This window comes from Anopheles coluzzii, chromosome 2 (genome assembly GCF_943734685.1).
Source record: "Anopheles coluzzii chromosome 2, AcolN3, whole genome shotgun sequence".
NCBI classification, from domain to species: domain Eukaryota; kingdom Metazoa; phylum Arthropoda; class Insecta; order Diptera; family Culicidae; genus Anopheles; species Anopheles coluzzii.
The window spans coordinates 20771006-20795445 of record NC_064670.1 but is presented as its reverse complement, the minus strand read 5'-3'; the positions used below and the strand labels follow the sequence as shown (position 1 = coordinate 20795445).

Below are 24440 nucleotides of genomic sequence, written 5' to 3'. Positions count from 1 at the left end.
GTGCAGACAGAAGCTGTCTAAGCACAGTGCGGTGTGTGCACCCGAAACACCGGTAAGTTCATATTTCATGCCGCCGTCCGCTTAATGTCAACGTCAACAGTCTAATAGGCATTGGGCTCGGTTTGATGATGGTTTTGTGGAGAAGCTTCGGCAATCCCTTTTTGACGGACCTTGCACACGGCACCGTTTAAATATTTAACCTCACCGGACCCGTTCTCGGGGTGACGAAGGGAATGAAAAAGGGTTATGGACGGCAACATAATCCCATCGATCCGTACCTGCTGCTATCAGTTAACGAGGCGACTGGTGGATTAACTCTTCAGGCTACTGCAGCTACTGGCTAACAACCAAGGTTAGTTACAGGCAAATAAGCAATGCTCGCTATGTACATTGAAAACCTTCAGCACTCTTCTAATCGGGGAATGTGTTGAGTGGAGCGAAGGAATGCTTAGCATTCAATTTCGTTAAATAAAGAACCATAACGCGCGCCCATTTCTTTGTAACCTTGTCCGCTCGCCAAAGCAAACGTACCAGCCGGGTAGGCAGAACCCTCTAAGCAAAGCAACTCCATCCATCCTTGGTAAAGTTTCATCAATGAAACAAGTCTCACTTGTGCAGTGTTTCAGAGAAAACATAACATCTAGCGCAGGGCAGTTTTCCGAACCCAAACGGGACATTGCAACGGGCTGATGGCATTATGCACTCGCTGCACGTCTGCTGCAACTGCCCGCTTGAAAGCTGTCAGCGCGCTTCCCTTCATCGAACTAAAAACAAACGCTCAAAGACAAACTCGTTCGTGTTTGACGTGCTGCGACAAATAATAATGCTGACCTAGGCACCTGAAAGCCCCAAGCCCAGTGTGTACAAAAGGAGTTCCACAACGACATCGCACCAAGCGTGTTGGTTTCCTGGTATCAGGGGCCGACCCTATCCCTTAACCATCGCGGGGCCTCCAAGAACGATCGGAACCGCACACTGGGCTCGAAATGAGCCGAACACCTGTTCCAAGCAAGTGTGTTCACGACAGCCACGTCACCACTGCAGGTAGTTAGTCGCATGATTAATCGATGCCATCCGAACGTTCCGATCCGGTCCCAACAACCCCCTGCGCTCTAATGAGTTCGCACACAAGCGTTGCAGCAACGCGCTTGCTAATGATCGTTCCCGGGCCAAGCCGTCGGTTTCGATTGCATCGCTGCGCCACTGCCGGATTCGATGCGATGCCGGACCGATAAGCTGAAATTTCTCGCTACGTTCCAGCGTCTCTATAAATTAGTTACCACTCTGCCCTAGCAAAGGGAGCCACACAGCGCCGGAAACAGGCCACAAGAACAGAATACATGACTAAACATATCTGCATAGCTTGCAAGTTACACGCACCCGTAGCGAAGTCCTTCGCATTGCGGTTGCATGGAGTTTTCATTTTGTATCTTTTCATTGCTTTGGGTACGTATGTGTGTGTGTGTGTTTGTGTAAAGGGAATATACACATTGTTTCCTTGGACCGATGCAATTTGTTGCGGGTAGCGCGCAGCAAATATCAATCAAATTCATCAGCATCGGGCTTTATCTGATGAAATGTTTACACATTCTTCGCGTCGCTTGCCCTCAACCGTGGCAATCGACGTCTCTGAGGAGCATATGTGGTTACGATATTATACAGACATAACAAACAAACCAAAAAAAAGGGTTTACAAACGCAGAGAATGCAACGTGCGATAAGATAAAGAGAAAATTAACTAATCAATTATTTTAAGTGCAAGCAGTGGCGCAATCGGCTGTGTCTTCGGGCATGGGCATCGTTGCGTATAATAGGAATGACACGCTTTTGATCAATTGTAATTATTAAATAGTTTCACTTTCATACATTTTGTTGGTGTTTTTGACTAGAATTTAAACTAAATTATTTAAAAAATTACAAAAATTCAGTGCCAACTAAAAGAAAACAATACATAATTTCTGCTGGTTCGCTAATCGCAAGACGCATCTCTCTTTTCTGATTCCATCACTATTCCATTCACTTATGTATGAGTGTGTGTGTGTGTGCGAGTGAGATAAAGATGATAAATCTATGTTTTTGTTTGCCCTCACTCCGCTTTAAACCGCGCACCTCGTAATCTAACCATCACCAAAATCCCCCTGGAAAAAGAAATAGATCAGCTTAGGAACAAGAGAAAGAAGCCTCATTTTGGTTACCCAGTCCAACCGAAAAAAATGAAAATAAAACAAAATGCATCCACCTATCGGTCCGTTACAATCGGCCCCCACTCGAAACAAACCCGTGCCGTGGATGGAAACGAACGGGGGCTGAATAATGAAATATTGCTCCATCTTTCGATCGAAACGCACGAGATGTAAAAAGCAGATCAAACCTAACAATTCATGCAGATGACGAACGAACGTTTGGGAAGACTTTTCCTACACCCCGGCAGGGTATGAAAGGGAAGAGAGGGTCGTGTGCCACGCCAGTGAAGGAACTGAACCCGAACCGAACCTGCCCTGTGTCGACAGACGCCCGAACGAAAGCGATAAGATAACAGTGTGGATGTGAAAAACTTGGACGAAAACTCAGTGCCAGGGAAATGGCAGAGCACCCTGCCCGTGGAAGAGAAAGTCACCCTCATGCCACGGGTGTGTAGACAAAGCAGTGCAGACAAACACACGAGACCATAGTGCAGTCTCGAACACACTAATTAAACCATTCAGAAACGTTGATGCGTCCACGCGATTATGACGACGGATGGCGAAACTGGTGGAGGTCAGAAGTGAAGATGTGTTTCTCCGGCCTTTTTTATGATCGTGTTGCGCACACAAAGCGGTTTTAACAACGGTTTTGTCTAGCAGAGCGATGTGATTTGTACAGTTTGTTTTGAAAATTTAAATTCCAACCAAACATAAGGTTCTACGAAGGCTGTACTTTACTCTTACTTTATGCTTCCCGACAGATCACGGTGAGCTACGCTTACCTTGCTCTTTTTCCCATTAAAATCATCCACCGAAGAAGCGCAATGCAGCACCGTGAAAGCACCTCCTGGGGTGTGATCTATTCACGGCTCGCAGTGTGTGTGTGTGCCGGAGGGCATAAAAATATTTTGACACCATCAACACACCGAGGTGCAGCAAAGTGAAGTCAAACGCCCGGCCAGTCCACACACACAAACACACGCCCATCACCATGGCATATGGGGTGTAAAGTTGATTAATACGGCTCTCATCCAGGCGACGGACAGATCCGGAGCAAACCCTCAATCCCCCATTGGACAGCCATATCGTGCGTTTGGATTCGTAACAGTTTGAAGTTCGAAGCTGTGGCTGTAAATGGTGAACGAGGTGAGGATCGGATCGTGAGGGTCGAAGCTCCATCAAGCGTCGGGTGGTAAGACCGATCGAGGACCGTGTCCGAAAGGCATCTCGAAATGGCTCGCTCGACGCAATCCCAAAAACCCGGATGCTTTCCGGCTGTCCGTACGTCCGGGGGCTTGGGCTAGAGTTGAACAACGAATCGTCTACGGCGTCTCGCCACAGCGAACCAATTATGGAACAAGCGCAGTTGGAAGATTGTGAAAGCTTACATCGTAACAATCGAACATCGAGTCAGTGCACGATAATCCCCAGGCTCGATTATTTATCACCGAAATACTCGGCCCACGAGTGTGCCCTCATTAGTGAGTCTTCACATTGGGACATTTCTTGGACAGTAGGATTCGGTGTAGGTATTATCATATCGTTCGAGTACATTCTCGTCAGATATGGACCACGATACAAGTACATCAACCTTCCTCTTATCTATAACCGCTCCCATAGTGTGTCAACCCATACCAAGTACTACAATGCTTTTGATGGATTGCAGTACAGCCCACACTTACCGCAAAACCTCGTTCCACCCGCAGAAACCACCAGCAAATAAGAAGAAGGTAATATCTTCCATCGCACTAAGATATTACTTTAAGCGGCCCTATACCATCTATCAGTGCGGGATCTAATCAGTGGAACCACCACGGTCATACTGGGCTCTCCGCTTAATAATCTCGTATTTCACGCGAATATCCCCCACAGCGTCACACGTCACATACCTTGAACAGAACAGAAGCCATTCCCTTGGCTAGAAATAACACCCACGGTAGTTCATCCCCCATCTGTCCAACCGCTTTAGCGATTGTACGCCCACCGTCGCGTTCGCGTTCAGCGCAAAGATCTCCGTCCACAGGATCGGATGCACTTTGGAGAACAATATCCCCATATACCAGGTTGCATCACATACAGCCACACACGCCCTTGTCGCTTCAGAAGAACGTAAGAAAGCGAAGTACTTTGGCTGGCGAATGGCTAATGGCGTACACGGTACCGCTCCCGTGCTAGTTTCAGTGCCTTATCGGATCAGGCCACCCCGTTGCTGGACGGATGGAGGATTGCCACGGCACGTACCACGCAAATAAGAACACACAAACACACTGACTATACCGTAGGTGTAGAGTATACCGCGGTGTGACTGCGCGATGGAAAGGTCAACAAACCAGCCAGTCGGTTTTATGACAGCCACAAACCACGGCGGCGACAGTCCCATCGTACGCACAGCACCCAAGCCTTGATTGAACAACGGTGTGAGGGGACGGCGACAGTGAAGACGTTTTCCCCGACACGCCAACGGCCAGGCAAAACCCCCATCCCGCTCCGAGTGTCCAGCCGGCTGGAAGCGTACGCCGTACAAAAACCGACTCGATAAAGATACGCCGAACGTCAAACGGTAGTCGAATGTGACAAGGCACCGGCAGCAAGGTAGACCTCCGGCCAAGAAGAGCTCCCAGGCTGTGTACGGCCTGGTGCACAGTGAACAGAAGCGACAGTGACAGAAGAAGCGACCCGATCAAAGATCGTACGTGACAGCGCGTTCGGCTGACTGATGAAGGACGTCAATTCAATTGCTTTGAATCTTGATTAATTATTGATCTACCGAAAAGCGTACGAACGTCTTAGGAAAGGCTTCAGAGGCGGGCCAGCTTCTTGAGCTTTGAGCTGATCAGTGTGGTTTGGGACATTAAAAAATGGAGAGGGGGGATACAAGGGAAGAAAACCAAACAACAACGTCCCAATTGCTTCGACATCGTTTAGTGGTAACGAGGTAAGTGGTCTTCTGGGTTTTAGTTCCAAAGAAAGACCCAAAAAAAACATACACACACACACTCTGTCTGTCCGGTTCACTGTCTAGCGAGCAAAAGACCGGTGGCCCGGTCTCGGATTATCATTATTTTCGAATTATCAGCCATTAGTTTTAATCGAGTGTGCATTAGTGCCCAACCACACAGAGACACCAACCCCCGTTGGAGTTTCCCTCCAAAAAGCCATGTTTGATCAACGTACGTGCGTCTGTGTATCCGGGGAGCATAATGGAAAGTCGGTCAGCAGCTGTGCATGCAAGGAAAGCAGGATAGCAAACCCCCGACCCACACACACACACAGCACATGGGAAAAATGTTTGGTTAAGCAAATGATCAACAAATGACACACTTTCGTCCTCAGAAGTGGACACGGGGGGAAGAATTGATTGTCGCGATCTCAAACTCACCGTCAGGTTCAGCTCTAGCCGTGCAATTAAAACCCTATTTAGAGCCTGGTTAAAAAAGAATTAGCAGTCAACAAGCGGTTGATCATACGTTTCATTTAATCAGGCTCCGTGTCGGGCTCCGTTTTGGTAATGGGTTCATAGTTTCACAGTTTCTTGGGAAAGTTCTTGGTTGGATATCTACAGCGAGCAATTACAGTGCCTTATCAATATAGCGGGGTGTTTTTATTACAATGTACTACGCGGTTAAACCGTCCCCAATCAGTAGTTTTGTAATGTTGTTTGACGTTAGCTACATGAACAGCTCATAATGACCTCATTAATCGCTGTTGTGGTTGACTTTTGCTTGCAACACTTCATCTAACACGCATCAGCATCTCACACAATCCTACGAGCGCAAAGTTTGACACACAATCTCTTACCATTTATTGTGAAACCTTAACCGATACAGCCTCGCGAAAGCATAGAAGGTAAAGCACGTACAAGCTGCTTCTCGTACACAAGCAGTTTCCCTCCCAGGTAGATGGTGTTGGTGCGATAAAAGCTGACGCAGCGATAAACTACAACACCCGATGGTAGTATGCATATCTTTGCCCTGGAATCGAACCAACGTTCAGTTCGATCGTCCAGATCCCGGATCCTTATCCCGGGCGGCAGAGCGAAGCGGCAAGCCAACAACCAACGCTCCCTTCTGCATCACATCGACCCTAGGTACCTAGCCCTCCTCGGCGTAGCAAATTTATCCGCGCTCGTTCGCTCGTGCGCGCGTAATTTTACGACGCTTCGATCCGACACTATCGCCCGGGACCCGGGAAAGATCGGAGCGCATAAACTATCTCGCTAACTATCGATCGGACCCCGCGTGTATCGATTGCTCGGCCACCGATCTTCCCGGGGTCGTCGATCGCTAAAACGCAACATCTCGCATCGTTTGCCCCCCCCCCCCTTTTCCCTTCACCGGACTTACCTGTGGCAGATGGACGTGGTCCGTGGTGGCTGCACTGCCGAGCCGCACCGTGGCGGCCGGCACGGGGCACCGGCACTCATCACACCCGTAGCAAACGAGGGAACAGCTAAACTAATCCCACCGGGAACCAATCCTCCTAGACACACGGAGCAATATTTTTCCAATTTACCGCACCGCACGGCGCCGGCCTCGATCGCCCGACGGTTCCTCCGAAATCAGGTTGGGTTGAAAGTAAAATCGCGATCGAGAACGAGATCGATCGTGTGTTTTTTTTTTTGTACCCTGGTCAAACAATCTTGCACACTCACTGGAAGGATTTCTCACCCCGTTTGATGCACGGCCGGGGTTGGTTGGGGTGGCTAATAACCTTCGCCTATTATTGCTTCATTACACCACTATTTATGGATAATTTATAATTTACTGCCATATTTCACTAGCGGGCCTAGGAGGAGCAGAGTCGCCACCATTATCACTGCCGCATGGGTCGCACGATGCCGGCACGCACACTACAGACGTTTCAGACTGCAAACTTACTGAATAATCGTACCAGAATATAACGATGGACACAACACAGATTCTATCCAGATATTATTCACCTCTTGTGTGGAACTTCAACACCAGCATAGATTTACAATTTCTGGTTTCTTTCTTCGGGAAAATTACAACACTCAGAACACATACATAACATAAAACACCGGTGATGTCTCCGGCACAAGATGATGCAAAATGCTATTATGTCAACGTATCCGTTTACCACTCACTGTTGAGCCGTTGATTGGACGATGCAACAGACGGCTGTGGTCGGTGGTGTAATCTATTAACCTCAAAGTGTTTGTGGGTTTTGTGATGTGCTGAAAATAGAACAGAGCAAAGAGAGGGAAAGAGAACATAAATCAGTTGCATTAGAAGCAGGCAGGAAGTGAAAGCAAAGTAGGTAAACAACACGTCAGCAATTTGTTCACAAGTGACAGGGATTTTACAGGTTTATAAGTCAGTCACACTTCTGAAGTGGCCCTAATGTTGAGTGCTTGGGTGTTAAAAAGACTTACGGAGCATTGAAATAGGTTCGATTTATTGCTCTACCAAAAACCAGTCTAACATAAAAACAGTTTTTTGTTATATTTTTCCTTGCCTTAACTTAAAGGAGTTGAATCGCTCGGAAATTGGTTTGAAAATGGATTTCTATTAGAAAATCATTACCAGCTAGTTTATTACCAATTGGTAATAACGGCAATTTCCCATGTTTTTTGTTCCTTCCCTGCAACAGCATCTTATTGCTCACTTTAAATTAACGACAACTGCAGCACAAGCGCGCGGTCCTACATTACAGGGGCATCATATTAAACCACCCACTTCTGCAGCCACGATTGGTCATAAAACTTCACTCACTTTAGCGCAGACAAGTAGCTGCGCCCGTACCAAGCAACACTCATCGCTGGAACGGGCGCAACTGTTCTCGCAAAAAAACAATCAACTGCATCCGATATTCTATTAGCGCAAACTTTCGCCACACAATTGCGGCATCGAAGGTGAGGCTGAGCAGGGGAAGGATAGAGCAAAAACCCCGAGACAACTGGCCACCAATTGCGACTCATCACATCATCTGTGTGTATTCCATATTTTTTCGCTCTCCTCGCTTGCAACGACCGCAGGCGACGAACGCGGCAATCGTGAGTGCGGCGCGATCGTCTGGTTGAAGATGATGACGACGACGGCGCTATTAAAAATCTCATTTTCTTATCTCAGACCCAGCGCAGACCGAGCTTCAGTCCATTCGCTGGTTCCTTTTCAACCCGTTTCTCTAACACACACGCACTCAAGGTTCAGGTTCACTTGTCCCACCAAACGGTGGTAAGCGCCCTAGAACGGTTGCCTGCGAGCAAAATCAAAACCTCCCGTTGCAACGTGCACCGCGCGGGGCTGATTAACGGCTGCGGAAATCCACGCCGCAGCAACCGAAACCGGGTGGCTTGTATTTTCTCTTGTGCAGAGCCCCTCCTTCCAGTCCCACTGGTATGTATGGAAATAGTGTAAGTAAGTAATTACAATCATAATAAATGAACAACGATGATGAGCGAAACGGCGCGCAGCAATGCGCCCCAAAACGTGCCTCAAGAATTGTTCGCACGCGCGCGTGTGTGTGTGTGTTTGAATGTGGTGATTAATACTCGTTTCTTGGAGCCTTTCCATTTTTTCTCCTTCTTGTGAATCACAAAGCGATAGAAGCGAGTTTTAACCTTCAAGCGTGATGGAAATGCTTTGCCATCTGCAGCTGTTAGAGTGCACTCTTCAAGTACAAACAGCTGAAAATGGCTGTTCTGCCTGTTCTGGTCGTTGTTGTTGTCGTTAGCTAAGAACGTGAGGTTAAAAATCGTGCCCAGCTTTCTGCTTTGCTTCTGGGTTGATTTCCAAACCCTTCAACGAGCGGGGGTTTCACAGCACTTAAGCACATAAGCGGCGTTACGGACGCAGCTTCACTCAGCTCAGTTACGGCAGCCCCCACTGCAGCATCAGCTACTGATAATGATTGGATTGTGTTCGAACGAAACATTTCAATTGTACAGAACGCTCATGTTGTGATGGTGGTGTGTAATCGGAAAACAAGGGTAGCATAACATGCTCAGCTATCATCCATATGGCTTTTTTTTGTTCTGTGCCAGAAGGCAACACTTGATGCATAAGTATCGACTTCTATGTTTCAATCACAAAGCCACATTTGTTCCTCTAATAATGTTTGGAACGTTCCATATAAAAAAAGGCAAAACATTTACGACCGCTTTTTCCAATACAAAAACATTCATCGATGCAACAAACTATTTAAAGCCCGCCAGTAATGCCCGCTAGCGCCCTGCATGACGGAACCACTTCCCTAACTGTAAGCCTTGACATTACGAGACACCCGTGCAACCGTTCCCGCCAGCTTGAACGTGCTCCCAGCGAGATGTTAGCATGTTAGTAGAGCTGCAACATTGTGTACTATCTCGCTGGCACCAGCTCGCAGTCCTCCTAAGCGAGCAGCATACAAAGCCAAACAAACGGCGAAATTTTACTAATAACAATAAATAAGCTTGTGCGCTGTCTTTTTTCCAAGTTCTCTGCGCCCAACGCAGTACAATTAGCGTCAAACGCAAACACGAAACAATACAACGGTCGGGACGTTCTTGACCAAGGACGAATGCGCATGTTTTAAGGGAATATCAAAAAAGACAAAAGACTGCACCACCACCACCACCAAAAGGTTGCAAAAATTAGGGGACCCGGGGACAGCATAAAACCGGTCGGGTTTGGAGTGGAGAGCGAGATGCTGCTGCTGCTGCCATTCATCAAAAAATGGACAGGCTCACAGCAACAACAGGGACAGTAGTGGTGGTCGCCACGCAAGCCTCGTTGCTCGCGTACGGTCACGTTTTTTCGGAAGGTTCACTCTCCATGGCCTTGCTGGGGTCCCCCCGCGACGAAAAAGGAACAATCCCCCACACATCCGAGCACGTCCTACCGCGAGAAGAGGAATCTTTCAAGCACGAGCTTCACTCGAACTGAGGTTTTGCGTGGAGAAGATGGGCTCGAAATAATTCCTGTTGCCGTAAACAGTTCACAAACGATCGGATGGCCGGAAAAAAAAACAACCCAAAAACTCCAGAAGGAACTAATATTTCCCTCCATCCCTCGGTGTGTCTGCTGGTACGGGGGTATTGGGGTTTGCGCCAGCGGGCATCTTGTACGAAAGGCATCACGCAACGCGGAACTTTAAGACAGTAACGGCAGCAAAACCGGTACCCGTACGAATCCTACCCTTCTCCTTCTCCACGAAGCCCCCCCCCCCCCCTCCCCGAGGACATACAGGAATGGCAAACATACAACATAAAACAAAACAAAAAACCGCCAATCGCCAAATGAGCAAAAGGTTCCAGTTTTTTTGAAGGTCGTTGCTTAGCGTGTGTTGAAATTCGAACGTGCGTTTGTTTGAAACATGTTGGCCAAATTGATCGATACCTTCGTTTAAGTTAGTTTTTAACGATCATGAGAATTGTAATAACATTAACTGCTGCAAAAGCTGGAATTACTATGATTTTCCGCTAGCTCTGTAGAACAAGAATAAATTATACAAAGAAGACACCCTCAACCCTGTTGATAATTCCTGACATAAAGTCTTTAACATAAATAAAACTGAAACCGTCCCCCACATACAATATTGCTGTATCATCTAGAATTTGAGATCCAATCACAGCACAACACATACCACGCATGCGCATCGGTCGAGAAATGGCGCGAAAAGTAAACAAATCGCACCACCCCCTCTGCGCAATGTCAGTGCGGTTTTGTTTGCGCAACGTTGTGTGCTTTTCACGCCGATCCTCTTTCTGTTCGCGCAATGTTCGCACATTTTGCCACCACATAAGCCTTTTTATGTGGAGATAACAGACACACACGCACACAAAACAGCGATGCTGCTGCCAGAAGTATTTGACATATTCTTTCTTCCATCCTCAACACTTCAACACATTTGCGCGGATGGTGTTCAATAGAATGTGCGCTGTGCGTGATGCCCATTGCGCGCAAATGTCCACGCTTCGGACGCGCTGCTGCGTAACGTGTGTGAAGGAAAGGTTCAAATGGCAAACGCTTTAACGATTTAAAGTTTGAGCTCCTTTTGCTACTTGACTGTTTATGCTGCTGGGAGTTTCATGTAAATCATCCCCGAACTGGGGATCCTCTCAGCAACCAGACCAGCGACCGTCATTCGAGATCCTTCCCCGGAGGACCCTTTACATTCCGCGCCTCTCTCTCTCTCCTCTCTCCCCTCGCTTCCCGTTCGAAAACAAAACCTCCAAAACTACAGGCGAATCTTCTTCCCCGCGTGTTCGAACGGCACTAAACACGCGTTGGTGTTGTATGTTTGTTTAAAGTTTGGTCACGTTGCTGCGGGCCAAGATGGCACGATCCACAGACGAACGGCACGATCCCCGGGGGCAACGCTGCAGAGGCAGGCACGAAGGCAAACAGGGGATAAAATGAACCATCTTGCGGAGCATGGCAACACAGGATGCGCAACGACATTGAGAGCAAAACGAAACGGTTTGCAGCTTCAGCCGGCTGTCTGGCACATCAAAAATTGGGGCCCACGAGCGATCGGGAACGCAAGGGATCGAGTTGCCCATTTTCAGGGGTCTCCATTTTCCTGCCCTCTCCTTCCTCTTCCCTCGTTCCCCGCTGTGCTGGGGTGAACACGGACCAAATGGACGCATTTAATTAATTGCCCAAGAACAGATTTCGACCATTTTTGGCTGGTGGTACGGCTGGTGGTACGGGCCTGTGGGGCAGTGTTTTCGTTAATGGAACCTTAGGCGCTCCCTTAAAAGCCAATAAACCGAGGAAATGCATTTGCTGATGTTGCTCCGGTTTTGGTAAGTGTGTGTGTGTGTGTGTTTGTGTGTTTATATGTGCTCTGGTTGATGTATAACCTGCTTCCTTCCTTCTTCGATGAATCATTTAATGATTTGTTGCCTTGTTAGGACGCTTTTTTTCGTCTGCACTATAAACACTGATTTCGTGTTAGTTTGCAACAAAATTTTAAATTGAAATTATGAATTATTTAAACATATTGATTGCATTCTTTTTCGTTGCATATTTATGGCGCGTGCTGCAAGCAAACTCCGATCGTTACTCCTAATTAAAAGCAATAAATGTTGAACTGATCAACAAAATTTGCTACAAAATGATCCAACACATACCCGCCGAAACGCTAAAATGCATCTCCCACACAACACAAATTATAAAATATTGCGAAATTGTTGCTCAAACTCCCACCCTAAACGTAAAGCTCAACCCGCTGCAACTGATTTGCAGTGGTCACCTCTTCATACGAACGGCTACAACATACATCGATTTTCGAGCAGTCAGCAGTTTGGGGAGGTTCGAAAAAAAAACTGTTGCTAATAATCGTAAACCACCAGACCGATATGGAAATAGTTGTCGTAAAACGCACACGATTCTCGCACGAGACGAGGGCAAGTTCAAATGACAGAGCAAACGGTACACGGCAATGGTTCCGAAAAAAGAGGAAAGGCGTGCTAAGAATTGATCGCGGTAGATCCACCGAGATCCACCTTCTTCAACCCCTTGGCAGGATACTGCTCCAAGAGGCCTGAACAACGACCCGAAAAGCTTCACTCGGCACTTTTTTTCCTGAACTAAAAATCAACTTTAGCCGCGGACGCGGTCGCGACTCGGCTGCGCACAGAATTATTTGCATACAAATCACAACGCCCGGGTTCCAGTTTTACACCCCGTGTACCCTGGGTACGGCGAAATATGCGCCATTAAAACGCTGTCCTGTCCATTCCAACCCCCTCCAAAATGGACGCCATTTGATTGTGTTTGCGCTGTGGGGTTAGGTTAGAATCTATTTATTTCCCCAATCAGGTTAAAGTTGATGGAATGCTCAACCCATTGGGTTCTGTTCTGTTCCGCATTTTATCTCGCCTTACCTTTTTCTCGTGACTGTGTGAAGGATGCTATCCAAAATATGTTGCCGATGTGTTTGATATAATTCAATTTTATATTAATTCTAAAACACTCTTCCACTAATTGGTGTACAATTTTTTCACACTCTTAAACACAACTGATCATTGCATAACAACAAAAACAAACATCACTTCCTGTACTTATATGTTTTACCAATTTCTTCAACGCACAACAAACTCTTTTCACGCTTATAATCAAATCACGCCACAACTGCACAATTTGCTGGAGCCAGACACACTTCTAACACTTGCGTGGTGAGTACGCCACCACCTCCGCCGACCTGGGAGGTGCCGTTTAAAAATAAATCTCATACGCACACATTGGAAGGCTTTCCTCAAAGCCAAGATTCACCTTCTATCATAATTTCTGCCCGTCTGTACAGGCTCTGTTTTAAAATGCACTACTACTAGCCGTAGTTGGCGCTTGATTTATTTTACACACCGATCAACGAATCTGTTCACCGTCACCGTTCGAGATCGCGCGATGTGTCTGTGGACGCGTCAAGGCGCACACGACACGCATAGAACACTTGGGCTCGACGCGTAACAACGAGCGCCACCGATAACCGAGCGCAGCAACCGACCGACCGACCGTTGCGACGATAGAGCAAAGACTTACAGTGGTTGTGTCGAGCTGGAAGACAGATTAAACCGTCGCGTTCCCTCTCTGCACCACACGTGCTGGAGCAGACGCTCGGTGTGCTTGTGTGCGTTTGTACGCATTGGCATAGCACTTGCGCACGCTGAGCATACGTTAGAAAATAGAAGGCCAAAATAATAGAGTATGATTTGTTTCTAAAAAATAATGTGGAAAAGATATTTAGGAAAATTTATATTTTTCTATTTTAAGCATTATTTTTTCGACAATTTTTTTAAATGCCACATCCGTTTAATAAAGACCGTGCTTAAAGAATAATTCCATATTTGTACAAGCAATACTTAAATTATTAAATAATGCTCTCTTATTTTAAATATTAATAGTTTTAAGATCCAGATAAATGCTCACAACTACTAAGAATAACTTTATTTACTAGCGTTACCTGATGGAATTGTTACCTACGCCATTGAACCTTCGAATTCCGCCATGAACGATTCTCATTTTCGACAAAGTTTTATTTTTCTTCTAATTTTCATCCCCTAACGGCCCATTGTGGTGTCTGTTGAATGTGTGCGTGCGAGGCTCGCGTAGCCACCACCGCCGCGCGGCAACGACCGCCAGAGAACCGGCAAAGAAAACACATGCGGCTCGAATAACGCATTTCACCCGTGCGCGCGAGAGAACCGGTTATGTTTACCTTTTGTTTCGTTAGCGTAAGTGGGCTTCTCCCGCGGAAAAGGGTTCGCCGGGGCTGTAGGGAGTGGGAGGCCGATCGGTGGGAGGGGTGGGCTTGTTGCCATGGATGCTTTAATACAGGGTAGTCAAACTAACGCAAACGCTTAAACGGTTTGTACCAGATTCACTCGTTTTAAATGTACAAACGTACATTTCAAAAAGAAATTTAGTAATTTAAGTATTTTCTTCTTGGAGGTAATAGGAAAAAAAGCAATAGGGACTTGATAATTGCTAATGTTTTAATAGCAATTTGACATGACTGTTTTAACCCCGCTTCGGGAGGTGTGTAGAATTAATGAGAGGCTGGCAAACGGTACACAAACACACACAAATGAAATAGGAATAAATATTATTTCAGGGGTTTTCAGAGTACCAAGTACATTTTTTTTACTTTAAAAGTTTTTGATAAACAACAAATATAGACTGAATAATGTGTAGTATTTTTCTAATTCCGTACATCCCTTTAGAATATAAACTTCAAACTACTTAGATAAAATCTACATTGGTTTAATTTTACTCTTCACATGCTTACTAGAATTAGCCAGACCGCCCTGTCTATAAACTTACACCTGTTCTCACTTTCCTCTGAATCTTTATCCGGTTGCTATGGATCGCAATCCATGAGAATGGATCGCAATCAACTACGTCTGAATCGTTTGCAGTTACGTTTGGATCGCTCTCAGCTACCTTTGGATTTTACGGTAGCTCGCGCAAATTTCGTTTTAGCGCACCGTTTATTTGGTGACCGCGGGACACATTTGCACCCCAAGGAAAGAACTAAACAATTAATGCATTCAATTATAAAATCTTATCGTATTTTTTATACGAAGCTTACATCACCATTCATACGTTTTTGGTTATTAGACCAAGTTTTCCAAACAAACCAGCACAATCTTCTTCTTTTTAGCGTAAAGACCTACATGGTCATTTAGTCTTGTTCAGGGTTTCGAGGTATACCCGGATATTCCATCTTTAGAATGGAAGAAATCTGTTCTGATGCGTAGAAGCAGGCAAATCTGTCAAATGTTGTTCATAGCTCAAAAATGGGTTTTAACACATATTCTCAATTGGGTACAAACATAGAACAATACGAAATTGTTGCTTATCAAATTGTCTGTCATGAGGAGAATCGTGAGGTACGCCGAATGGTCACTAAATAAACTTTGCGCCGCAACGAGATTTACGCGAGCTACCGTAAAATCCAAAGGTAGCTGAAAACGATCCAAACGTAGCTGCAAACGATTCAGACGTAGTTGATTGCGATCCAATCTCATGGATTGCGATCCATAGCAACCGGATAAAGATTCAGAGGAAAGTGAGAACAGGTGTAATTTCACTTTACCAATATCTGTAGCTCAGATAACACGTAGAAATGGTGATCATCAGGAATCTGTTTTAATGTTTGGAAATGACAAATTGTAACATAAAATACCGTGGTAACATAAATCTTAGTGTCATAGAAATCATAAAATCAACTATTAACGTTATAACATCTTATCGTTTGCTCAACAACAACATTGAACAACAACTTTAATCTGATACACGAAACACGAAACTTCATATTTATTTACGGGTAAACTTAAAATTACTACCACAACTTATACAACAATTCTTCACCTAGCTTAGAGTTACGACCTGCGTGGACATGCGTGTAAGGTGTAACCGGCTTATTCAGCACTTGCTATGGCTGGTTGCTCTGATTGGAGTTTGAAGCCATCCGGTTTTCTTGGAGTTAACCCATCTTTTCGATACACTACCGAGGCGTCATACGCAAATAACGTTGGAGGTAGAAGAGACCTTCCCGTGCCCCATCTTAATTATTATTACTTAAGAGTACTGATTTTTTATACACCTAATAACGTCACTGTCACACCTGCTCACATATTGATCGCACTAATAGTATCTAGCAACCCATGCCCTAGCGGACACTCGGCATACATCCTCCGGCAGTCCACACCATTCGCTCCATACTGGCGGGCCAACGTGTACTCGCTGCCCAGCTGATCGGTCTCGTGTGGTCTGCAAAACAAAACGGAAATGCCCAGCCCCATTAATACCACACGGTATCGCACACGTGAGCACACCTGTAACCTACGTGAACACAACTTCAAACAGCTCGCCAACAAGCCCATTATGGTGTAGTGGCGTTTCTGCCACCTCACAGATCGTGCGCAGCAAGCAGGAGCGTCCGTTACGGTTCCAGCCGGTCAGCATACGCTCCACCAGCTCGTAGAACTGCTTCCGGCTCGTGTCCGTGTACTCACTATTGGCACGGTTCTTAAAGATCGATTCCGGCCGGGGGAAGATAATGGCGGGCAGGATGCGATAGTTGGCCTGTACGTTCAGCGACAGGTTCAAGCTGCGCGGCAACGGATGGTGAAAGCGGATCGGAGCGAGAAAGCCGAACACCATCTTCGCCACACCGCCGTTGATGGGATAGCTCAGTATCCAGCGTTTGGAGCGCTGGGAAAGGATACGATTCGCTGGACACTGGGGCGCTTCGGATGCGTCGACGATCAGGCCGGACGACAGCAGCAGAAGCGAAAGGCCGATGGCGTAAAGTGGTTTCAAACGTAACCGTAAGAGACTCATGATTGTGGACACTGATGCTCTTGGAATGGCCGAAAATGTGAGACTAACAGCTTGAACGATTTCTTCTTGTGCAGAGAGCCGTCTCCAAAATAGGTTTATTGTCTTACTGGTGCTAATTGTCTAAATTGGGCACAGATTCGTGAACGTATCTGGAGCACATCGGAACCAAATTCTAGGCTTCGTGTGTTAACTTTCACTCGATTTTGGAACAACAAGATACCAATCCAAAATTTACTTATCATAGAGTATAGAGATTCAACGTTATTATCATAGGTTAAGATTTAAACGAAAATTGTTGACACGTGATCTAGCATTCCCATACCCCACGGACAGGAGTCGTACACTCGCAAACAATCAACACCATTCGCACCATACCTCCGTGCCATTAGGAATTCTGATGGCAGTACATCCGATTCTTGGGGCCTGAAAGCGACAAAAAAAACACACACACACTCTAATTACAATCGCGTTTCCATCTGATTTCCCATACAAACTCACGTAAATATCACATCCAGCAGCTCCCCTACCAGCCCGTTATGATGCAGCGGTGTGTCCGCCACTTCACACACCGTCCGCAGCAAACACTCGCGTGCCGTTCGATTCGTCCCCAGCACCATCTGCAGGATCTTTTCCAGCGCACCGTACACCTGCTGCCGACTGTTCGGATCGGCATAGCGCTCCAGCTCGCGATTGCTGAAGATCGACTCCGGCCGGGGGAATATTATGTTCGGACTGATCGCATAGTTGGCCTGCACATTGATACCGAGGTTGAGGCTGCGTGGCAGTGGATGATGGAAACGAACCGGGGCCAGAAATCCGAGAATCATCTTCGCTAAGCCACCATTGATTGGGAAGCTTATAAGTCGTTTGGCACGAGCCAGCGGTACGGTCGCGTTGTCCGTGCGATCGAGCGAGCTTACACCCGCCGGCGCCTGAAGATGCCAGCACACGAGCAGCAGGATAAGCGGGAACGACAGGCGAAAACGGTTGAAGGGAAACATTTTCACAGCACCTGTGCGGTACACCATCGGACCTGCGTCCAGTCTAATTCGCGTGATCTAACGACGACAACCTGTTGACTGGCAATTATCCGGCCAGCATCAATCCGACGACAAATCTCATCCACTGCATCCCTACACACACAAACACGCGCGCGCGCGCGCCCGGGATTGTGGGAAACTGTGGAAAAGCAAATTTGCGCTTAACTGATGGTGTTTGTTAATTAGACGCGGTACATAATTGGATCAAATTAACCGTCGACCTACTCCTGTTACGCATGCGAGCATATGAGCATACGGCTGCTTGGCCGGGGAGGAATAGGGATGAGCTTGTTGTCCGTTCCTTTTAGCGATCGACGGTCTCGTTGGTAAACGACACGCAGTGCGTCATGCCCGAGTAGCCCTGTAACGACTCAATACGTCATACGCCGTTGTTGCAATTTGTGGTCGAGATTTATGTTAACACCATGTTCCGCTGGGAAGCGAATGGGCCGCAAGAATCATTAAATAGTAAGCGTTTGTGCGCTACAGAAGTCGAGTTCGTTCAGGGTGCTGCGAAGTAAGACGCAGTGCAATGTTTTGAAAAGTAAAAATATAATTTAATGCTAGCTTTTGCTATTTTAAACTATTTCTTTATTTTGATGTATTTTTTCGTTTTCAGCAAAAGTTTAACAAATTACATATTGCATTTTTGATTAATGCTCTAACATTGTTATACGACAATGCTGCCTTCTTAACTCTACCTTCATCTTATTCTATTGTTATCATTTTAATAACTGTTTTGTTGATACAAGAGCCAAATGAATAAATTAACTAAAATATAAAACAATTAAGTTAAATAAAACGACATTTCTACTGATAATACAACACCTTGTAATTAGAAAATCTTGATAAGGAATATACATGTGAGATTCTAGACAAAAATAGGATCACCGTACAAGGAACGAAACGAGCAAGGATTGATGATAGCTGCCGAAAGAGAAGGAAATAGTTGAGAGAGTGAGAGATAGAGAGGATAGCTATAAAAAAAGAGAACACTAACGGAGCAGTCAGTCGCGATCGGAATTGATAATAATTAATACGTGAAATAACGAACAGTTCAATTTTAATTTCACTGCCTCCCTATTTTCAATCCTTACATACATTATTTTGCATAATAAGTGTAATAATTAATATTATGAAATAATGAAGGAATTAAAGAAAACTGAAACACCACCAATGGATATTAAATACTCTCGAATGATTTCAGAATGATATGCAAGCATCATTTTCCTGAGAGTATCCGCTAATGGCGAAATAATTTGAATCTTTGTCTCCAACTGCTCACAGCTTGTGCGCAATCTTGCACACCACTAACTCGTAACGCTTTGTAACGGTAGCAAACCGTTACAGGTTAAATTGCCTGTTTACTTGTACACGTTTCCAGGTTTTATGTATCGATCGATTGGTTATGTACTAAGTGTAATGGAATCGGAATAAAATGAGTCAAAAATTAGATGTTCCGTAACGTAATATGTGTCTTTAGAAACATATAAAGGATAGTCCTTTCCTGTCTTAAACATTTTTAAAATGCTCCAACACCTTCACTAGTGCTTCTTCAAGCATTAGTTTAGACCGAATGCTCAAATTATCTAATGATGAATGGGATTTTAAAGCAACATTAGTTTCAAATGAGGGTCATAACCTAGACATTTGCATGTTTCTAATAGCTAGCTGCTAGCACCACGCCCATTCAACTATGATGGCTTAATTTATGAGCCTGCAGCGTGGTTAATATGCCGCTCGCACCGATACAAACTTATCGCCAAACAGTACCAGCTTTGCATTTTAATGTTCTTTACCACCACCAGCCGTTCGCGAAACGGCTTGCAACTAAAACAAAACGAACAAATAAACGATCACCATAATGCATAACATCGTTTTCATTATCATAGCATATAGTGACCCTCGACCGAATATAGTTGGACGAACTGTATGTAGGAAAGTAGGAGAAAAGAGACGCGAACAAAAACTGCAAACAGATTTGGCCCCATTTCTCTCCCAAGTGATAAGAGCTGTGTCGCCCGGCATCGCCCCGAAACACCAACCACGGATCGGACCACGATCGGGCCCAGGGAACGAGTTTCGCGCTCGTTCATACTGCAGCCTCCCCAAAGCGTCATCGTCCCACGCAAATGTCGATAAATATGCCCGACCCCGGTGCCAAACCGCCAGCAGATTGTAGCAGGGAAGCAAGCGTTGGGCATCAGTCAGTTGGGACGCGTTAGTTCGGTGTCGTGAATGCAAGCTTCCACACGTCAACACGGTGCGTTACAACTTCAGGATGACTTTAACACTGCAGGTGGCAGTGCCGGCGCTGCTGTTCTTCGCTTCCACCGTGTACGGACTTAGCATTGTTCGTGATCAGGACACGATTGAGCAGCTGTTCAATGTGAACGACATCGATCAAACGCTCGTCGAGGAAGATCATGGAGTGGCTGGCGTGGCCATCCCGAAAGTGCATCGGTTGAACTTTGCCGAACGGAAGCAGCAACGGCAGAGCAAACATCTCGATCTAAATGAGCTGGAGCGTAAAAGACGAGCAACTGAAGGAAATGGCGGAGTAAGTAAAAGCTTCGAGTAGATTATGATTTCTTCAAATGCGAACCCTAATCTCTCCTGTTTTCCTAAAGAAATCATCCACCAAGGGCAAGGAATGTCGCACACGGGCCGGTGAGAAGGGACACTGCACGCGCTACCAAAGCTGCAAGGGTCCGGAGCTGAAGGACAACGTGTGGTCCGTTCTGCAGCATCTGTGCATTGTCGAGGGCATCAGTGTCGGTATCTGCTGCCCCGATGTGGTGCAAGATGGGAATGGGCCCGAGTTTTCCGTCCGTCTGCCAGCCACGGCCGACTCGTACGATGACGTCGACGGGCTGGGCGATGGACCGACGGCCCGTGATGCCACCGTGCGGCCGGAAGAGCGTGGCTGCGGTCTATCCACCAAGCAGCTGTCCAAGATTGCTGGCGGTCGTCCGGCCGATTCCAACGAGTGGCCCTGGATGGTAGCGCTCGTCAGTTCACGTGCGTCCTTCTGTGGCGGTGTGCTCATCACGGACCGGCACGTCCTCACCGCGGCGCACTGTGTGATGAACCTGAAGCTGACGCAGTTCGTGGTGCGGCTCGGCGAGTACGACTTCAAGCAGTTCAACGAAACGCGCTACCGAGACTTTCGGGTGGCGGAAATTCGGGCCCACGCAGACTTCGATCAGATCAGCTACGAGAACGATATCGCGATGCTGAAGCTGATACAGCCGTCCTTCTTCAACTCGTACATCTGGCCAATCTGTATGCCACCGCTCGATGACGCGTGGACTGGGTATCAGGCGGTCGTGACCGGGTGGGGCACACAGTTCTTCGGCGGACCGCATTCGCCTGTGCTGATGGAGGTGAGGATACCGATCTGGTCGAACCAGGAGTGTCAGGAGGTGTACGTGAACCGGATCTACAACACGACGCTGTGTGCGGGCGAGTACGACGGTGGTAAGGATTCGTGCCAGGGCGACAGTGGTGGACCGCTGATGATACAGCTGCCCAACCGGCGCTGGGCGGTGGTGGGAATCGTGTCGTGGGGCATACGCTGCGGGGAAGCGAACCATCCCGGTATCTACACGCGCGTCAGCTCCTACGTGCGGTGGATCATTGAAAATGCAGTGTTCTAGAAGGAAGGCGAGCAGCCGCTGATGCATTTGCACTTGGGGCTTTTTGAGTGGCTGTTTGACGAGAGAATGGCTGGTATTATTGAATCCGTTCGTAGCGGGAACGTACGGCGCTCACATGCAATTCTAGGGATGGCAACACATTTCTTGAGACCGGTCCTACAACGCCGCAGTGAATAACTGTAGCAACCATCTAGTATGTTAGAAAAATGAGTGTCGGGACGTACGCCGCCGCTACGAACGGATTCAATAATACCATCCAATGTCAACAGCCCTGTTTCTAAGAAAATAAATACATTTTGGTAATCAAATGCCAATCACTCGTGTTTTTGTTGCAGCTGTATTTGAGATCTCCTTGTATGGCCTCTGAACGATTTTTAGACTTTTGGTGGTGGTGAGTTGGTGCGTTATAAATCAGTCATCCTTACAACATGATCTCGGTCACTGTCAGAATATCCAGTCCACCATACAACTCAGAAACTGCTTGAGACGTCCTTCAGCTCTGATAGAGACATCAATGTCAAGTCAGAAACAGCAGAGCTACTGTTACCGAAATGATGAAAAATTGAAATTGATGAACACTATCGTCTTTAATGTCTCACATTAATTGTGCAAAGATATCAGAAGCGACTTCTGGTGAAATAGCGCTTTCTCCGAACTCCGAACAGAAGACTTCAAAAACTCACTTCAAAAGAGTTTGCAACACAACACGATTGCATCAGAGCACCCAATAAGCTCTGTGGTAATCGAATTGAATCCCAAATTTGTATGATCTGTTGATGATCAATTAGCGTTAATAAGAACTCCCCTCCGCTGAAGAGATCATTTTGGCATGGCGTTTTGAGTTAAATTTATATGCATCCTTGTCTTAGCATGTCTGGCATTCTTTACAGGCATTTCAAAGCCTTTATACTTCTTCTGTAGTCTCTATGAAACATTCAATTTGGAAGTTATGTGAACAAACATAGACTTCTCTTTTGGGACGCACGATATGAAGCAACAACAAAAAAAAACACAAAATTAACACCTAAAAGCACATTTCTCAATCACTTCTTTCCTACTCGCTAAGAAATGACCTGCTAACACGATAAAAAGGAAAGGGCGAAAACTCCTCACCCAAACTCCAAACTGTGTCCAAAATCGATCGATGCAGCCAAACAAAACAAAGCAAAACCGGCCAGAATAGAAACAAAAGGAACAACGAAAGTCATTCAACCTTATTATCACTTTCTTAGACACCCTTTCAACGCGCTCTCTCCAGCCGTAACGTGAAAACCATTGCGCCTTCATTGCGGGTCGGGCTGCTTGTGCCGTTTGCCTGTTGTTTTTCGTTTCGCTTTTCAGTTGCCAAAGTTGCCCAAAAATATTCCCTCCAGGCATGGGCACGCGATTTGTCGCCGAAAAGTCGTACCGAGCGCGCCGAAAGCGCGCCCGTTATTGAAGTTTTGTGAAGACATCACACACCATTTTCATCCAAAAAAAGGGGGCATATGACGAAATGGATTTTCCCCTTCCTTCCCTCGTTACCACCCATTCCATCGCACTCAATCATAGATGGGTGGGTAAAGTTTAGCTCCTGCAATCTTCAAACTATGGATTGAAATATATGGCGTCGGCGTGATTTGGGTGTGAGCAGCCGACGCCAGGCCATTGCTGCTGGAAAGGATATTAAAAAACAATAGCTTTGCCAGCACACCATCGGCGGCTTCCAAACACGCCATGCAAGTGTGAAATTGAATCTATCCATCGCCCATGCCAACGAAACGGTTGCGATCGTGTGAGTAAATGGTTTTATTATCTCCCATGCTGTGCGAGCTGCTATAGCGTGCTCAGGGCTCATTAAGGGCGCTTGAGTTTTGTTGTGCGCCACCCTAAACACCTCACACACACACACACTTGGCACGATAAATGCGATTTACACCTTCGCACCGATGATCACGTGTGCCTGCTACGCTGCTGCTCGGGAATGCTTTCTATGGAATATCATAAATGGACATCTAAATTGCTTCGGTGCACCGACGGTATGCCATCGCTTCAAGGTGAGTGCGCGTTGATTACAATTCCCGCTCCGGAGAGAAGGTGTCCTGTGCAAGCTCCCCTGGGTGGATGGCACGCGGCAAGGGATCAACGGAGTAAATTGTTCCGACGGCCGGGTACCCTCTCCGAACAGGCCGATCAAGGCTATGAACCTTCTGCCGTGTCCTTCCCAGCTATCGAACGCAAAGCATCGAGGAACTGGATTATAAAATAAAAACGCAAATTCGCAAACAGCCGTCGCACGGGTCCATCGGGAGCACCTTTTTGACTGACAGCAATAAATGGGCTTCGCACTAAACGCCTAGCGGCGTCGTGCTGAAGCTTTAGCGGATAATGTACAGCCCGCACAAGTGTCGGTTGTACCGAGTAAGTGTGCCTTGATTGTGTGTCTTTTTTGCAACATTCTAACCTAACCTATGCTAATTACATGCCTCACATGCGACCGTTTACAGTTAGCATTGGAAATAGACAAACTGATCGTACTTCTTCTTTCTTGCGTATAACTGATACATTCACGATCCCATGTCACGCTGTCAGGTCGAAATTCTCTACACATGCAGGACACGTGAAGGTCAAACAAAGTGTACCTTTTCTGAGCCACACACGAGCAGAAGACACCCTAGTGCCTCAGCAAGGCATTGTAATCATAAAGCAGCGGTTGGGGTGCTGCTGCGTGCACTGTACGAATTATGATTTGAAAAGTTTTGTACCCGTAACCGACACCTTTTCAAT

The 24440-nt window shown here is 46.5% G+C and overlaps 4 protein-coding genes across 5 annotated transcripts in view; 1 reads left to right on the top strand and 3 right to left on the bottom strand.

The window, feature by feature from the left end:
- LOC120953984 (semaphorin-5A) overlaps window positions 1-13685 on the bottom strand; it is a 113822-nt gene extending 100137 nt beyond the window's left edge. For both annotated transcript variants that reach the window (XM_040374461.2, XM_040374462.2), the window contains exons 1-2: window positions 13015-13685; window positions 6527-7377 (exon numbers count right to left, since the gene is read on the bottom strand). In XM_040374461.2, the coding sequence (XP_040230395.2) occupies window positions 6527-6606 (80 nt within the window). In that variant the 5' untranslated portion in view covers window positions 6607-7377; window positions 13015-13685. The remainder of the gene's footprint in view (window positions 1-6526; window positions 7378-13014) is intronic.
- A 2341-nt stretch (window positions 13686-16026) lies between these two features.
- LOC120950224 (uncharacterized) lies at window positions 16027-16980 on the bottom strand. The gene is made up of 2 exons (XM_040368088.2): window positions 16479-16980; window positions 16027-16402 (listed from the first exon to the last, which is right to left on the bottom strand). Exons 1-2 carry the CDS (start codon window positions 16973-16975, stop codon window positions 16261-16263), a joined length of 639 nt encoding a protein of 212 aa, XP_040224022.2. The 5' UTR covers window positions 16976-16980; the 3' UTR covers window positions 16027-16260.
- A 254-nt stretch (window positions 16981-17234) lies between these two features.
- Window positions 17235-18455, bottom strand: LOC120950223 (uncharacterized). The gene is made up of 2 exons (XM_040368086.2): window positions 17474-18455; window positions 17235-17398 (listed from the first exon to the last, which is right to left on the bottom strand). The coding sequence occupies exons 1-2, from the start codon at window positions 18001-18003 to the stop codon at window positions 17257-17259; spliced, it is 672 nt and encodes a 223-aa protein (XP_040224020.2). The 5' UTR covers window positions 18004-18455; the 3' UTR covers window positions 17235-17256.
- Window positions 18456-20176: 1721 nt separating this feature from the next.
- On the top strand, window positions 20177-21743 carry LOC120952174 (venom protease-like). Its single transcript, XM_040371354.2, has 2 exons — window positions 20177-20575; window positions 20646-21743. The coding sequence occupies exons 1-2, from the start codon at window positions 20297-20299 to the stop codon at window positions 21672-21674; spliced, it is 1308 nt and encodes a 435-aa protein (XP_040227288.2). The 5' UTR covers window positions 20177-20296; the 3' UTR covers window positions 21675-21743.
- Window positions 21744-24440: the final 2697 nt, after the last annotated feature.